Here is a 17,427-nt window from a genome sequence, read left to right as displayed (position 1 = left end):
ACCTTTGAAAATTCACAGCCTGAAGGATGACTGACATTATTAGTCAAATTAGTCGTTTGCATGCCCATTGTATTTTAAATGTGTTGGGTGCATTGCAACAAAAGAAAAGCGGGTATTGTCAAAACAGGCTTTATGCTGTACAAAACACAGAAGAATTACATTACAAAATAAACCGTCTACATACTTCAAAAACACAATATTTCAATCACACAAACATTCCTGCCAACAGCTAATCAATCCACTTTAGGCAGCTGAGACAGGACAGCTGATCTATATTTGATCTAACAAAAGAGTCATTAAAGAGTGTTAAAGTATAATTAAATAAACATAACTCAGACCTGTAAAATGATAGTGTCCTATTGTTTAAACATGATGATACATAAAACAGACAGCTAATCTAGCTGTGTGTGACATAAGAAAAAAGAAGCACTAGCACTAGAAGTTCACATTCTTTTAACTAATGGCATACAGCTACAAGCTAATGCATTCTAATAAGCTAAAAGCCACTAAATTTCTCCCAAACATCTCCTCTCAAAAAGGTGAAATAAAGTATTGCTTTCTAATATGCATGAGACAGCAGCAGAACCAGTGTAATTTAAGTAATTTCAGATATTCTATGGACAGGAAAGGAAATGTAACAGTACACGTACTGTAAAAAGACAAGGACGACAAATAAGTGAATGTAAACTTTGCATAACATGAAGGAATTTGTCCCATCTCTGTTGCTTCAACCAAAAACAAATCCCTGCAATGATCAAAATTCAAATTGAAGGCTCCAAGTAGAAGTGACCAGGCCATCAGAAGATACCACTTGGCAGCTCCTTGCTAAACATGCCATCGAGGTCCAGCTCTCTGCTCATCAGATCCTCCTCTACACTCTCCAGCGCCCACTGATGGTCTGTCAGTTCCAGTGCCTCCCACTCAGCCTGAAATCAAAGACACTCATCACATGAACAACCAAGTAAAGCCTAACCCCATTAATATATTATGCTGAAACTACAGAATATACCTTGAAAGCTTTATTTGTATCTGCAGGCATAGCCATGGCAGCACCACTCATCTGCTCCTGCATGATCCTTGACTGATCAGCACCTGTGGGGATTGCATCGCATAGCCAAAACAATCATCATCTGGGAATGAAAAATAATAATCTGAATGCAAAGCTCTTTCAGCATAGATAAGGCGTTACACAATTCACCAAAGTCACAGGCTTTACTCATAAGACTGAATTGATTTGTAAATATCAATAACCAAGATGAATCTGTAGCTAAAACTTAAAAGGAAACAACTCTCAGATTGTGTGTATTGAAATTAAATATTGTTCTTATGTTCATATTCCTGTGAATCAAATAACTACTTGTAGTATGCCAGGGGTTGCTATTACTGTTAAACCTTCTGAGAATCAGCATAAGTAGAATAGACATTTATAGTTATAATCTAACAATCTGACATAACAAATCACTCAAAATGATCTTAAGATGATCTAAAATTACCATTATCTTGGCCTAGAATTAATGAGTACATGCTTCGTAGTCCAAACACGTTCAGGAAATACCATGACGCTGAGCTCACCCTAGATGATAAACACACACACACACACACACACACACACACACACACACACACACACACACACACACACACACACACACACACACACACACACACACACAGAACAAATGACAAGGTCATACACTATCTTAAGCATTTTGAGTTTAATACGTAACAACTATGCAGTCCATCTCTAGATTTTGTTTTATGTATTGAGTTTACCAGGAGGCATCCAGTGAGAGCAGCTCTATTCCTTGCTGAAGCATGGGCTTGAAGCGCAGAGTAAGAGGGAAGGGAACCTTAGCTGTGTGAAATAGAGTACAGAAAGAACTCAATATATGCTTTCCATAGAAACAATATATTATCTGGTAACACGACAAATTAAAATTCTGTTTTGTTCATGACACATCCCGCGCCACAAGCCGCAAGATCTGTGAGAGAGCTAGATCATTACTTGTTACAAATCCTGAAAAGGTCCAGTTGATCCAGCCTCCAATGAGGATCATGGGAAGCACATTTGTGACATTTCCTTTCATCATGTCTGTCAGCATGCTGGGATCTGTGAAAAGATACAGCATGCAACAAAATGCACTCAATGAAAGTCTTGCAAAGGACTGCTTTTTTATATAATTGATAACTGTGCACTGACTTTGCTTCTCTATAAAAAAGCAAATGTGTCACTTTAACAGTATTCTTTGATAAATACAGACATAACGCACAAAACACCAGAGAGCTTAACTGTTTTAATGACAATTTATTTTAATTTTAAATGGGCTTCTTTATGAAGGGTCACTGTGAATTATAACACTGACTACTGCATCATCATCACCTGTATATTGGTAAATAAAGGATTACCTGTCATTGGAGAGGGTGGAACAACCTTTCTTTTGGTCTTCTTGAAAAATCCATCTTCTTGATTATTGAAGTAGAACTTCCTCATCAAAAAAGACTGAAACAAAGAGAGGTTTTCAGTAAACACTGTAGCTGTGTGACAAATAAATGCAAAGACCAGTGTTTTTGTGTTGTGTGTGTATTTCGTATACAATAACTTGTACATGTGTTGAAGATGGAAGATGAAATTCCCTACCTGTTTGGGAATGTATTTTCCATTTTCTCGGAGGATTCTGCTCCGAATAAGAACCTGGCTGGATTTGGATATGGAACAACATATTAATTCACATGAATTTTGGAGTTTCAATGTGAATATATAATCCCCCTCACAATTGAAGATTACGTAACGTTACCTGTCAGAAACCTGCTCTAACGTCAACTTCTTGTCACTTTGAAGAAGAATGGATACATAATGCCGAATCACCCCGACAAGAAAGGTGATGAAGACAATGGGTAACACCACCCAAAGTCGAATATTGGAGTCCAGCAGAAGCTCCGGCTCAGCCATACAGCCTGGTAACGTTAGCTTAACTGAACAACCAAAGACACAGCAAGGCAAGCGTGAGATAAAGCAGGAACGTTTAAACACAGCTTTTGTTCGTCTCAAATATTGAGGTGACGTTCGAACTAATGTGATGCCTTTTTATTGTAACAGTTTGCTAAATTACTAAAATGTGTCAAGCTACGACCGTGCTTTGAAACCACAGATTGAAGAGCTGTCAGTCATTTAGCTAGCTAGCCAGCGTCATTAAGATAACGTAATAATAGGTATCAAGCTAATGAGCTAACGCTTAACAACCTAAGCCCCACTTCACAGAGTAGAGACGACCGGTTCTTTAACAAACAGCAGCAGCAGCAATAATGAATGGAACCACTAACGATAAACAGCTGACGCTAGTGGTTCGCTGATGTTAACGTTAGCCAGGCTAACGTTACCTTCTTCCCTGATGCCCCGGGTCACAGTTGGCTGGAGCTGGCGAGTCGTCTTAGCGCAGTGGCGACCACTTGCAGTGTGTTTTCCAACTACGATAGACCCAAATCATACGGTATGTGAGGTAGTTTATTAAATCGGACAATATTTAACAGTTTGCATCCACTGCCGCGGCCATCGCGCTGTGGTGTTGACTCCAGGAAGGATGAGAGCAGATTTCTGCTTCTGCAGCTTATCCGCATCTCACTGGGACTGCAGCGCCACCCCGCGCCGATGGGGGGAAGATGTCCGCATGAAGTCCATATGGGTCCATGGCAGTGACCAAGGTGGAGGAAGTACTCTGTTATTAAAAATTGCAATATGAGAGTACAGAAATACTTTGCTACAAGTAAAAGAACGCCCATTGCATTCAAAACAAAAACTACAAAAATATTGGGCATAAAAAATATACATTAAGTAGGCTACCAAAAGTAAAAGTAGGCTACTCATTAATTGGTAGGCTAATAAGCCCCCCTGGTGACATTTCAGAAGCATAACCCTACATATTATGATATTGTTGGATTATAATTATTGATGTATTTTATACATCACTTTAATGCTGCAGCCGGTAAAGGTGACTAATTTACTGATGGGTAACTTGTTAATTTCCCCCAAGGATCAATATCTTAAGTTATAATAATCAGCATAATTTATTTGTTGGGTATATTTTGTATTGATCTTAACATGCAAAGTAACTATACTAAAGGTATTCAATTAATGTAATTGAGTAAAAAAAATGCAATATTTCCCTCTGAATTGAGTAGAAGTTGCAGAAAATGAAATATTAAGTAGCCTAAAGTACAAGTAGCCTACCTCAAAATAGTAGTCTACTTAAAGTACTTGAATTAAAGTTACTTTCCACCACTGAACAACACACATGCAGTGAATATTAGGTGACATGTTGTATGTTAGGCTACGCCTATAGGCAACCAAAGACGGTAAGGAATAGCATTTTCAATCAGTTTCTTTATTTGCTCAACAATTTAATTTGAGGTCAACACCATTGTAAATTGTGTAGGCCTGTAGGGGGATGAACTGTCCCTTTCAATGGAATTCCATTGCTAGGCAACAGCCTGACCCTTTGTTAACTTCCTGTCAGTTGATGTCATTTACACTGCAACAGGAAATCAAGTTGGGGCTGTCGGTACACGATCCGTTCTGCCTGCACGATCCGTTCTGCACATGCGCAAAATGTTCGCGCATGCGCGGTTGTACGAGGATTTACGACACTGCACGATCTGTTCCACGCTTCCGGTCGACAGCCAAGCTAACGTTAGTTTAGCTAACAGCTAATTCGGCTAACTGCTAGCTGAGACAGCATGTAATAACCCTCAAAATAAAACTTGAAAATAAACGTTGACATATATAACAGCTGTTACGTCAGTTCTACTTTACTTGTGCTCATTTAAAATACAATCACTCAATACTTGTCTTTATTGTTATTACTGTGAAGTCTTAATTTAGCTGTAGCCTGCTTTTCCCATTACGTTTGAGTTAACGTTATTTTAGACTGAATCTAGCTGTCAGCTAGCGGTTAGCCGAATTAGCTGTTAGCTAAACTAACGTTAGCTTCCCGGTGGAGGCTAGCCATAGGCTAGCGTGGAACAGATCGTGCAGGTCGTATGGATACGTAAAACAGTATTATCTTGCGCATGTGCAGAACGGATCGTGCAGGCAGAACGGATCGTGTACCGACAGGGGCCATAGAATGTTTATGTTTACATCTGTGAAAATGTCTTTCCTGCTTTCCTTCTGGGAATTTGTATGCTAAAATGTATAGTGGAAATGTCTTTATTTAGTCTATATATAGAAAAACACAAAATGCAAGCCCTATGACAATTCAAAATATAAAAATATAATGCGTAATAAGGCTCTCGGACATTCTGTTTACTCCCGTAGATCAATCTTTCTCATTTAATGTTATCCCTGCTGAGTCAACACATGCAGGCATGATTTACTCTTCCCTCCTATTTTGTGTCTTTTGTTTGGAGTAACGTCTTTAATCAGTGATACATTAAATGCATGATAACGTTACCTCATGCAGTAATTCGTTTATAAACCCTTGGACTTTAATAGCAGATGTGTTTCAGCAAGAGTTCTGCTCAGGTTGAAAACTTTCTGCACATTCAAAACATAAGCCTATTCCACATATCGTATTCTGTGTTCTAGTTTTCCGAACATTTTCAACAAATTTGAAAAAAGTGGTGGGGATATGTCCACAGCATCCCCACTGTAAAAGACACCTACGGTCATTTCACAGGAATACAGAGCTTTATTATTGGCTTATTTGTTCACTGTGTCCTCCCAATCAATCGGTGGCGGTAATGCGTAATGAATCTGTTTGCTATCAGTCCTAAAACAGGGAAGAAGGAGACTCTTCTGCTGACCGGAAGAACAGAAAAACACTTCAAGAAAAACCCAGAAACATTCTATTATCACTGACTATCAGATGCAGCAGTCTGTGTTATTAAAACGGTATGTAACACGAACGAATACGAATTTTATATTTGTTGTTTCGGCTAACGTAAAATAAGTTATTTAACGCTAAGCTAGTTAAAGCTAACGTCAATCGCGCTTTAAGCTAAACCGGTCTGCTTGCAGTGTTAGCAAAGGCCCGTTTGTTTCAGCAGGGTTATCGCTGGAAAGCATTCCGATCTGAGCGTTAAACGTAGACCAGTTACAGTTCACCTCTGAAACAGTGTGGCATATTTCTGTCAGTCGTTTCAAATTAGGCCTTTATCCCTTAGCACCTATTTTTTTTTATTTCTGTAAGTAAATTCATATTACAAAGTATTCATTTCAAATTTGGTTCTTAACGTACAGTTAAAACAAATCAGATCAATTCCAATCATAAGGTAGTGTATTGTGGTTGTAAGATATTTAAAAGCTGAATATTTGAATTACACCGTACTTGTAAAAGCCCAACTACGTACAAGAGTTGAAAATTAGCAATAGCTTTGAACTCTCCGTGCAGCACCTCAGTTTCATGCTTTGTATTGGAACTATGTTAAATTGCGTCGTCCCTATCAAATCAAATTTAATATCAATATCTGTGAGGTTTTCCCTGGGTGATGTTAAACACCTGCTGACAGATATTTTTGATAGTGATTTAATGGCTAATAAATAGAGCTGGGCAATATATCGATATTATATCGATATCGTGATATGACACTAGATATCGTCTTAGATTTTGGATATTGTAATATGGCATAATTGTTGTCTTTTCCTGGTTTTAAAGGCTGCATTACAGTAAAGTGATGTCATTTTCTGAACTTATCAGACTGTTGGGCACCCGGATAGCTCAGTTGGTAGAGCAGGTGCCCATATATATAGAGGTTTACTCTTCGGCGCAGCGGGCCCGGGTTCGACTCCGACCTGCGGCCCTTTGCTGCATGTCAATCCCCCCTCTCTCTCCCATTTCATGTCTTCTGCTGTCCTATCAAAACAAAGGCTGAAAATGCCCAAAAAAGAATCTTAAAAAACAACAACAAAAAAAAAACCTTACCAGACTGTTGTAACGGTTCTATTATTTGCCTTTACCCACTTAGTCATTATATCCACATTACTGATGATTATTTATGAAAGATCTCATTCTGTAAATATTTTGTGAAAGCACCAATAGTCAACACTACAATATCGTTGCGGTATCGATATCGAGGTATTTGGTCAAAAATATCGTGATATTTGATTTTCTCAATATCGCCCAGCCCTACTAATAAAATCTTTTGATTTTTCTACAGAGTTCCTTGTTCAAACGTGTCTCCTCTACATTCAAACCATGGGAGTAGATAAAAGGTAAGATGAACAAAATCCAATATGGTAGGGACACATATTCATTCTATTCGCACTGACACTTATTTTCTTTTTTCAGGCTTAGTCGGGGTGAGCGTAGTGGAAGATATGGTTCAGACGGGAGGAGAGATGACCCAGAATGGCATGAAAGACGAAGTAGAGATGTTGAGAAGGATTATGATCGACTACGGGGTGATGATAGACACAGAGAGCGCTTTGAGGAGCGTAGAGACCGAGACAGTCCAGAGGTGAATATTAAGGAATACCTTTGTGAGCTAATATTACTTTCACACCTGTAACAGAAAAATACAAAACATCTTAGTTCTAAATTTAATAACGGCATTATTTTGCAGCAGAGGGGCAGAAAACGACGCAATAGTGACCGATCCGATGATGAATATGATGGGGATTATCCAGACCAGGACTTCAAAATGGAGCAGGAGGAGGAAAGCAAGACTATCATGCTGAGGGGTCTCTCTCTTCATGTCACAGAGGATGATGTAAGCTCACAAGTCTTACTGAGTCTCACTGATGCTTTTTAAGGATAAAGCCACACTGAGTGTAGCGAGATAAGCAGAGCTGTTGCCTTCTGGTTAAACGGAACAGCGAATCCCTTGTGAAGAGTGTGGTGGTATACTGTAGAGGCAGAGAGAGGCAGGCTGTCAGCCTTTAGAGCAAAGTTCAAATTTGTAAACTGACCTGGAATGGGTGTAAAGTTAGGGTGCAGAAATCAGCCACCCCTGAGATTCTTTTGAAATGGAAATAAGTGTAAATTGTAAAAATCTGATGCAGCTTCTGCATTGATCCGTCTCATTTGTTGACCACATTTTTTTTTTTAATTATTATTAATAAAAACACTTGGGCTGGCATGACAATCTTCCATCAAACAGCTATTTGTTGTTCTGAGGGTTTGTTGAGGCAGTTTGTATAGTTGAGGAAGTTGGAATTTGTTACAGGCGTGCAAACAATGTCAGCTGCTTTTTTGTGACCTCACTACATTAGGAAGAAAGAGGCAGCTGACCATTTCTAAAAATTGAGAAATGGTATACATTCTGAAAAAGTGTTAGCCGTATGTTATTAAAACTTGATTGTGAAATGTTGTGCTAGGCAGAACGGTGGAAAAAGAACAGTAGTTGTATTCAGATGAATCTGACCTCTTCCTCAATTCTCCAGATCCGCTCAGCGCTCGAGCAGCTGCAGGGCCCCCAGCCTGTGGACATTCGCTTGATGAAGAAAAGGACAGGTGAGTGTTGAGTGTCTCACATTCACTTCCAAGCTCTGTCTTACAACCCACTTTACCTGTTTTATTGCCATCCCTGAAAAAAGCCTCATTACAATTGTCAGAGGATGCTTTGTGTCACATAGATCGGTTTTGATATCACCAGGTAAGGAGGTAACTGTATCTACTATTCCTCTACCATTTATGTGCAGACATTACATGTTATGGTAAACAAACTCTACCACCATCCCCTTGACCTTGTAAGCACCCTCCCCACCTCCGTTTTGATTTGAATTGGACTGTACAAGCCCATTGTGAGTTTGAATGTTGCACCAAAGCATTCTAACTAACACGCATCCCGTCTATATTTGAATGCTGTCTCTAGGTATAAGCCGAGGTTTCGCCTTCGTGGAGTTTTATCACTTGCAAGATTCTACCCGATGGATGGAGACCAATCAGGTTGCCTCAACAATCACCAAGTTTAGAGTTATTCTTGGAGATTAGAGCCCCAATTAACCGATACATGACCATGATCATTGAAAGTTGTGCATTTATATTACATATACAGAGCTAAAAACTGTTGGTATTTAGTTGCAGGACTGTATAATAACCTTGGTCACACAAAACTGTGATATCTGGTAATTTTCTTTGATATCACACACTTGGCTGATTCATTTAGTTTACAGCAGCTTTTTCAGACAAAATAGCCTCTCAACTGCTTAGTTTACTGTAGGTTGTGAGTTCAGTGTTGAATAACAGTATAAATGATTTTGCTTTTGGAAATGCAATGAAATCTTTTGTCTGTTCTGTTTCAAATATTAACCAAGGTGCTATGCAGAAAATGTTTAGGACCTTAAAGAGAGATTTTGCTGATTTAAATCCAGCTCTGTGTCATGGCAATGTCGGCAGTGTGTTTTAGATGAACGGTGTTTGGCTTCCCTCCGTGGCGCAGAGCAGTGGGCCTCTGCAGAGATCCACCGGATCGGCAGACCTTCGCTGCTCTGCTGCTGCGTGCACTGGTGCCACGGAGGGAAGCCAAACACTGTTCAGCTAAACCTGCTGCCCACACAAAGATGACACAGAGCTGGTTTAAAATCAGCAAAGTAATCCCTTCAAGCTAAATAAGCCTTTTGCCTCTCCTTATGAAAGTATACTTCCTGTTTCCAGAATCCGAGTAGTTGATCAGTCCTGACTATACGTTGGTTCCAAAACACATTCTGCTCCAGCTCAGTCACTTGGATAGTTTCTCATCTCCATTTAAAATCCGAAGACTGGAGTGAGACAAGGACGAGCTGGCAGCACTCCGATCCCAAACCACCGCAACAATTTTGTTTTTTCTGAGAACTCATTCCCTCGTACACAGAACTGCAGCTTTCTCTCTGAACTTCACTTTCTACCTCTGTTCCCTTGCACTACCTGAGACACTCTACCTAAGCAGCTAAGAGTGTAGCCACTCTTCCCGTTCCAGCTGCTCTCACTCTTCTCTTTGGAATTTGAAATAACTGGTTGCTTTTGACTTTGCAGAATAAGTTGGTGATCCAGGGGAAAAGCATTGCGGTGCACTACAGCAACAGGAGACAGAAGTTTGAAAACTGGCTTTGCAATGCAGTGAGTGTAATTTCTAACTACTATAGTTAGAGTAACTATTTGCCTTTTGCACCAGTACAGAGTACAAGCACATTGGAATTCTTGCACAGTTTTCTCAGTCAAAAGAAGAAAAGAAAGAACCTTAATATATACAGCACATGTACTAGCTTTTATAGGTTTCACCTAGAGGTCTGTTGCACATGGACTGAACATAGGCTGTAACGGTCATGCTAGTACGACGAGTTTATATTTCTCTCTTTTTTTTCCTTTTTCTTTAAAAAAAAAGACTATAACATTGTCATTGTCTTATCACAGTGTGGTCTGTACAATTTCCGGAAGAGACTGAAGTGTTTCAGGTGTGGAGCAGCCAAAGTTGGTGAGTTGTTACTTTCAACAAACCAAAAGTATAATTTGTGTTTTTCTCAGTAAGTGTGTACCTTCCACTGTGTCCCGTTCTATTTTAGTGGCTTGCACTGAGTAATTGTAACCTATGTGTCACTCTACTTTGTCATTGCTGAGTACAGATGGGGAGTCACCAGGACTGAATGGTTTAAATACTGAGTCTCAACAGCCAGGAGATTACAATGGAGACAGTGAGTATCTTTTCACCACATACTCAAATAGTACGTTCGTCCAGTAAACATTTCTACATTTATTCATGAATGCTTTTTTTGTTTTTGTTTACAGCAATAATTTTGAGAAACATTGCCCCTCTTTCAACTGTTGATGGGATTTTGACCATATTGGCCCCCTATGCCAACCTGTCAGCGGGCAACATCCGCCTCATCAAAGACAAGCAAACAGGACAGAATAGAGGCTTTGCCTTTGTTCAGCTCTCATCTCCCTTGGTATGTTATTTCTGTAGCCAATATGTAGTCATAATATATAAGTCAGTATGTTTGTTCTGGGGGTGTACACACGTGCGACAATCTTGCATCTTCACTTGCTGTATAGGAGGCTTCTCAGCTGCTCACCATTCTCCAGAGCCTTCAGCCACCTCTAAAACTGGATGGAAAAACAATTGGTGTGGATTATGCCAAGAGTGCTAGGAAGTGAGTCATCATCATACACACATACCGTTTTATTCAGCTTACTATTAATAGAATATAAGCTCTTTTGGATCCCCACTGTGTGAACTGCACCAGTTTTATCCTCACATAGTATAGTTTTTTTTATTAATTTGTTTTGCACTAAAAATTAAATTAAAATGTGTTCACTTATTATAAAATTCACATTTTGCTGAAAGTTGCCTATTTAATCCTGCAGGCAGGTTCCGTATTCAAATGCAAGAATAGTTAAAGCAAATTAAGGGCTCATTTTCATTCTGCTTGAGCTGCAAAATGTGTCCTTTCCAGAGACTCAGCGCAGCCTGATGGGATCCGAGCAAGTGCTCTTTCTGTTGCCAGCACAGCCATTGCTGCCGCTCAGTGGTCATCCAGCCAGGTATCAGGGTTTTACTTGTGCTGCTCCGTATTTCTAAGTAATTTGAATTTGTTGCACTTAAAATTCCCTGAACTAAGTGGTGTGACATTACTGTGTGACAACACTTGTGGCCTGACCTGCTAAAAGGTGGTATGAGTACAAACAAATGTGTGCGCCACTGGGGGGAAAAGCATTTTAGTGATTTATTTTTATTTTTTTCCAAGGACTGTGGTGTTTTGGCACGAGTATGCAGATATATTTGTGTTTTTATTGTGATTTATCAAGACCGAAGATGGTTATGTGTATTATTTCATACATCCTTGCAGGGATGCCATCTCAAATGATTCCCTATAATGTAAAATGTTTGCTGTTATAATGATCGAGAAAAAAACCCAGCACACAATTAGCTTGTGGAAGTTTGTTTTCTCTGCTGTCCACAGTTTTATATGGGGGGATCAGAGGGACCTAAACCTTTTGAACTAGTGAATCAAAGTAATGAGATGAAACGACCAGGAAGCTACAAAAAAGCTGCAAAGCGGGGTGTTAGTTCTCAGACGGGTCGTCGGTGTTAAAAACATTGACTTACAAGGAGTCATGCAAATTTTAATATTATGGGTTTAAAGGTTAACTGATTTTACACATTTATTTGCAAGATATTGACTCAGTTGCAAATGCAACTTGGCATGTTTTAATTAGGGTTCTTGTGTGTTGTTACTGACTTTGCTCTCATCTCTGTACATTGCTGTAGTTACAGCAAGGTTCAGGTACCACCTCTGGTTATATTGCTCTTCCAGAGGGCTATGCACAGCAAACACAGGTCAGTTCACAGTCTACCTTATTATGACAGTGACTACAACGAGAAAGCCCAGTGATTGACATACTATTTTTTTCCCTGTGATGTAGGGACAGAGTTATCAAGTGTGGCAGCAGCAGCCTGAAGCATTGGCTCCTGCTGTTGGAGATGGATTACTTGGAGGTAATAGGAGGTGTCATTCACTCAGAGATATTGTGAATGATATTTATACTAAGGCTGGGGTCGCTAATCCATCATTACCAACTGTTTTTAGCTCCTCCAGGAATAAAGACGTTGATCCCTGCAGCTGCAGGTGTGGTCATATCCCCGACGGCTCAGGTTTACCAACCTGTTATTATCAGCCAGCCTGCCATACAGGTAGACCGTGTATTACCATGGCATTTATGTACTTCAAACACAACTACTAATTTATAACTGTGGTGTTGTTTGGTGGCTGTAAAAGGTAATTCATGATTTTTTTTCCCCCCCTCCTCACTCTCAGTCACATCAGTTAGTGATGGCTGTTGATGCAGCACAACAGACTGCTAGAGTTTGCACTGCACCACTGCTAACACCAGCAGCTGCCACTGTTGCAACTGTTGTCTGTGCTTTCCCAACTGCTAACACAACAGGTGAGATCAGTTAGCTACACAATGACTCCTCTGCACATGAATTAATAGATCGACCTTAGATTCATTTTATGTGATTTGTAAAACATGTTTTGTTGCCTCTTTTTGTATCTGAAGCTGCCCCTCACACCTCCACATACCAGTATGATGAGTCTTCAGGTTACTATTACGATCCACAGACCGGCCTGTACTATGATCCCAGCAGCCAAGTACGTTCCCTGTGGTCTTACTATATGTGCAGAATATACTGCCAAACACTATGTATTTGTATGTCATTTATTTTATCCAAAACAGTTTATACAGTTTTTCTTGCGCTTATTATGAATAGTACTACTATAACTCGGAGACTCAGCAGTACCTCTTCTGGGACAGTGAGAAGGAGACGTACATCCCTGCACCAGCTAAATCCGACACGAGCACAGAACAGGTGTCAGCGAACAGCTCCTCAGCCCCAAACAGTGAGGAGCCCAAAGAGAAAAAAGAAAAGCCCAAAAGCAAGTCTGCACAGCAGGTAAATGCTACTTTAAAATACGTTTATTTTCTGTGTGCCTCATATCTTGTCATTTAAATATCTACACTGGCTGTTAATACAATTGCAGATCGCAAAGGACATGGAGCGTTGGGCGAAATCCTTAAATAAGCAAAAAGAAAGTTTTAAGAGCAGTTTCCTTGGACCATCCAAGGAGGAAGAGAGGAGAGAGTCTGCAGCTGCCGACGCAGGTTTCTTCCTCTTTGAGAAAAAGGTATTTAGCAGTCACTACTAAGCCTAAGTATGTTTTGCATTGGATTAGTGTCATAGCATACTTGAAACCGTACTAATATAAACAGAGAGGTCTAACTGGGAAGTCATTCAAATTCATAATTTTCATTAAAGTTTGTGTGTGTGAATAAGAACTTAACCAATGGCTTCAAACCAGTAGCTTTTTATTAATAACGAACATAGAGTAAGGGACCGTCCTTTGTGTTGTGGACAATCGTGTAATAATATAGCTTACATGTGTTATTTGTTGATGAGATTTAGTTGCTTCCTTTTTAGCAAATAGGAGGTTTTGAGATGCCATCTTTAATGACGGAACAATTCAAGATCACAGAGCAGGAGACCTCAGCTAAGGTTTGTTTGTGCTTTTGCCTTTATTTCCTCACTCTACAATATTAATGATAAATAAATCCCATAACACTTGGCCCTTTATGCATTTTCATATTGCAGAGTGGTCTGGTTGCTGCTTACAATGGAGACAGTGACCCAGAGGAGGGTGGCTCAGATAGAGCAGCGGATGAAGATGGAAAAATAACCGACTGGAATAGGAGGGTTTGTCTGCTGTGTCGACGGCAGTTCCCCACCAAGGATGCTCTGCTGCGTCACCAGCAGCTCTCAGACCTTCACAAGGTGAGGATGGGAAAACAGCGGGCGTTTAATCTGCAAGTAGCTTAGAATATTCTGGCCGCTGCCATCTGTTCAACCTATAAAGCTTCAATGCAAAATGGAAAGGACACGTATTGATCTTATACTGTCTTGAATATAATGTATATGTGAGCAATTGAAGTTGCTTTCAATTGTTTAAGCAAAACCTGGAAATTCAAAGAAGATCAAAACTCACAGAAGCTGAGCTGGAGGAGCTGGAGAGAAAAGAAACAGAGGTATTTGGCTCAAGAATTTACATCCATATCAGTGATTTTTGTCGTTGTTGCAATGAGGACACCTTGAATAAAGTTTCATGGTCATTTTAAAAGCTGAAATACAGAGACAGAGCTGCAGAACGAAGGGAGAAGTATGGCGTTCCTGAACCTCCTGCACCTAGAAAGAAATTCTATCAACCACCAGCCCCAACAGTGTAAGTATAAGAATTAAATCTCACTGCAAACATTTGTGAAATTTCCGAATTTTCCTTTTTTAACATCCCCTGTCATTCACCTCTAACAGAAACTACGAACAGCCCACCAAAGATGGCCTTACAAGTGATAACATCGGGAACAAAATGTTGCAAGCGATGGGCTGGCAGGAAGGCAAAGGTCTGGGGCGACACCAACAGGGCATCACCGCTCCCATCTCGGTGAGGAGGCCAACAACAATTTTTGTTTTCAATTTTACTTCAAAATAACACTCATCTCCCTACCAGCTCCTAACAGATGGGAGTATGCATGATAATATGTTCTTTTTCACTTCCAAAGCAATTAGCACTGTTATCTGAGGACTACCTGCGTCCAATCTGTCTCATCTAATAACCGTCTTTCCCCCATAGGCTTCATTAAGGACCAAGGGCACGGGATTGGGTATTAAAGGAAGCTCATATGAACTCTCAGCATCTGACACCTACAAGGATGCGGTTCGTAAGGCCATGTTTGCACGCTTCAGTGAGATAGAGTGAACTGGAGAGAGAAAAGTAATCATACATACATACACAATCATAAATATGAATTTTGTGGCCAAGTAAAAGTGACCCTACTGTAAAAGGTTGATTTCCCTGCCGCATCACTCAAACTGTAATTTCTATCTTCTCTTTGTATATAAAATGTAGCTTTGTTTTATATAGCTAGCTATATGTTTTCAGTTGAATGAACATGTAAATTGTATAGTATTTGTACATAAAATTAAGTGGACCTGCTGAGGTTTTGTTTCTGTGAAAATCTAAAGAATCAATGTGACAATTAAACCAGACCATTGTACTTAACATTACTTATCTGCAAAATGTTTTTTCTCTTTACCGGAAAAGTCTTGTTATGAAAAGAATAACATAATAGAAAATGGACCACACCGTTTTTAATCAACATGCAGCTCACGGAGGCCACGGAGTTGCATGTTGATTTCATGGCACGAATCTGCATCCTGAGTTTCTTTAATGACTTGGATATGTAGGCTCAGAACTGGAGATAGTATCCCTTAGACATCCCTTACAGCTTCAGCCACAGCTAGCACCCATGCATAGTTGTGCTTTAAGAAAATAGTTTACTGTAACTGTACCCAGCTGTCAAATTATATAAAATTTAAACATAATGAACATAAAGGTCCTCCAGCCTGGAACCTCTTGTTATCTGTGGTCTTGAGTGATCCAATACATCCATAATTGAGTCTAACTGCTGCACAGGCTAGTTTGAAATGCTTATTCAATTTGGTATGAATATAGTACGGGTTCATCATACAAAAGCTGGAACGATACCGGACTGATACTTATTCTCTGGTCATGCTGAATCTCCATCACAGCCACCACTGGATATGCTGTCCATTATTTCTGCCAGACCCTCTATTGGCTGCCTTCATATCCTCTTTCCTGAGGCTTAATGGCTGACATGTTTCATCAGCTCTCGCTTCATGTGGAATGCCAGTGATTTGGAAGATGCCCCACAAAATCTTTGTTATGTTCGTGCTCATTCCATCTCTCTGCTATTTCCTTGAAGAACTGAGAGCTAGCTTGAGGATAGACTAGTATGTGAAGCCACTAAGATACCATACAGCACAGTAGCTCCTGCCACCTTAATGGCTGTGTGTTCCTAATTCTTTAACTCTCTTATGACTATGTCCAAAGTGGGGTTTTGACTTGAGAGATGTTATTATAGAGCTAATTATATAATAATGACTTGCGTTGTCCCTGTTTTATTTCCTGGTGTTTTAAATGCATAAATTCACTCTCATCCCCGTAGCTAAGGGAAGAAATTTCTTCAGCCTGTCACTATTAAAGATTTAAAAAAAGGCAGAAACATTACAAAGAATCCATAAAAATGTTCCTTCTGGTTACAAACATTTATCTAGAAAATATTTGATTCCAAAACTCACTTTTTGATGATTTATGCTGATAATTTGAGCGCCTTTTATGTATAATTGCTTGTCATATCAAATCTTTTATCCATCTTGCTTTGATTGTAGTTTTATATCTGTACAGCAGCCTCCCTCACACTGCCTGTCTTACAGTGAAATGATGATGTCATCACTGCTGTTGAGCACAGGGTAGTGGGAGATTAACATCACTGGTGTTGGTTCATAATACAACTGTTACAATGGTACAGCTTCCGGGTAATTTAAAACCTCTCCATTTGTTTTTCCTGAAGAAAGCCTCCCCTTTCGCTTCAATCAGGATCTTGTGCGTCATACCAGGACAGGTGGCACGGAAAGGCAGGATGCCAGAGCTCACCCAGGTCTCCTCTTGAGTGACAGCCAAACAGTGCAGCGTAACTAACCTTGTAGTAGCACATTGACAGCTTTGATCTTCCTGTTGATTAATAACTCAGCACAAAATTAACTGTGCTCACTGTCTCACAGGGACACTTTATAATGCATACTTAGTTTTCACTATGGCAGTGGCAGTGGCTCAGCTTTCCAGAATCTGTGTCAGTTGACTAAGCCATTTTACATAACACAGTCAGTGGCCACACTGAATACAATTTTGAAAGGATGAGGTTGGCATGTACACCATGCCCCAAATGTATAGATAATGTTATATAAATAGGATTTCAGCAAATGCACTTTTAGTCAGAGAAATTTAAGTTCAATCATATCGAACAGGCCTTATATCCCTGCTTTTGTCATGCGTTACTGTGCCACACTTCAGCAGGTTAGATCACTTAAATAATGGGATTTTGC

At 39.8% G+C, this 17,427-nt stretch overlaps 2 protein-coding genes across 2 annotated transcripts; one reads left to right on the top strand and one right to left on the bottom strand.

Annotated features, from left to right (window-relative positions):
• Positions 1-113: 113 nt before the first annotated feature.
• Positions 114-3,638, bottom strand: emc3 (ER membrane protein complex subunit 3). The gene is made up of 9 exons (XM_031287439.2): positions 3,379-3,638; positions 2,796-2,973; positions 2,639-2,696; positions 2,407-2,500; positions 2,006-2,110; positions 1,774-1,855; positions 1,494-1,573; positions 1,010-1,092; positions 114-926 (listed from the first exon to the last, which is right to left on the bottom strand). Exons 2-9 carry the CDS (start codon positions 2,948-2,950, stop codon positions 798-800), a joined length of 786 nt encoding a protein of 261 aa, XP_031143299.1. The 5' UTR covers positions 2,951-2,973; positions 3,379-3,638; the 3' UTR covers positions 114-797.
• Positions 3,639-5,620: 1,982 nt separating this feature from the next.
• Positions 5,621-15,235, top strand: LOC116041724 (RNA-binding protein 5-B-like). Its single transcript, XM_031287765.2, has 25 exons — positions 5,621-5,887; positions 7,153-7,207; positions 7,284-7,452; positions 7,558-7,704; positions 8,378-8,447; positions 8,809-8,882; positions 9,948-10,031; positions 10,326-10,386; positions 10,535-10,603; positions 10,698-10,858; positions 10,965-11,062; positions 11,366-11,453; positions 12,181-12,249; positions 12,336-12,408; positions 12,500-12,603; positions 12,728-12,857; positions 12,972-13,063; positions 13,183-13,365; positions 13,454-13,597; positions 13,891-13,965; positions 14,062-14,241; positions 14,418-14,492; positions 14,586-14,686; positions 14,776-14,905; positions 15,095-15,235. Exons 2-25 carry the CDS (start codon positions 7,191-7,193, stop codon positions 15,218-15,220), a joined length of 2,520 nt encoding a protein of 839 aa, XP_031143625.1. The 5' UTR covers positions 5,621-5,887; positions 7,153-7,190; the 3' UTR covers positions 15,221-15,235.
• Positions 15,236-17,427: the final 2,192 nt, after the last annotated feature.

Source organism: Sander lucioperca, chromosome 6, assembly GCF_008315115.2.
Source record: "Sander lucioperca isolate FBNREF2018 chromosome 6, SLUC_FBN_1.2, whole genome shotgun sequence".
Lineage (NCBI taxonomy): Eukaryota > Metazoa > Chordata > Actinopteri > Perciformes > Percidae > Sander > Sander lucioperca.
Note: the sequence above shows the minus strand (reverse complement) of the source record. Positions and strands in the feature narration are given on the sequence as shown.

Coding starts and splice junctions, on each gene's coding strand:
- emc3 (XM_031287439.2), bottom strand. CDS start 2,950: ATGGCTGAGCCGGAGCTTCTGCTGGACTCCAATATTCGACTTTGGGTG. Junction 2,501..2,638: donor GAAAATACATTCCCAAACAG/GTAGGGAATTTC, acceptor TCTTTGTTTCAG/TCTTTTTTGATGAGGAAGTT. Junction 2,111..2,406: donor TCCACCCTCTCCAATGACAG/GTAATCCTTTAT, acceptor ATCTTTTCACAG/ATCCCAGCATGCTGACAGAC.
- LOC116041724 (XM_031287765.2), top strand. Junction 10,604..10,697: donor AGGAGATTACAATGGAGACA/GTGAGTATCTTT, acceptor TTTTGTTTACAG/CAATAATTTTGAGAAACATT. Junction 14,687..14,775: donor CAACCACCAGCCCCAACAGT/GTAAGTATAAGA, acceptor CACCTCTAACAG/AAACTACGAACAGCCCACCA.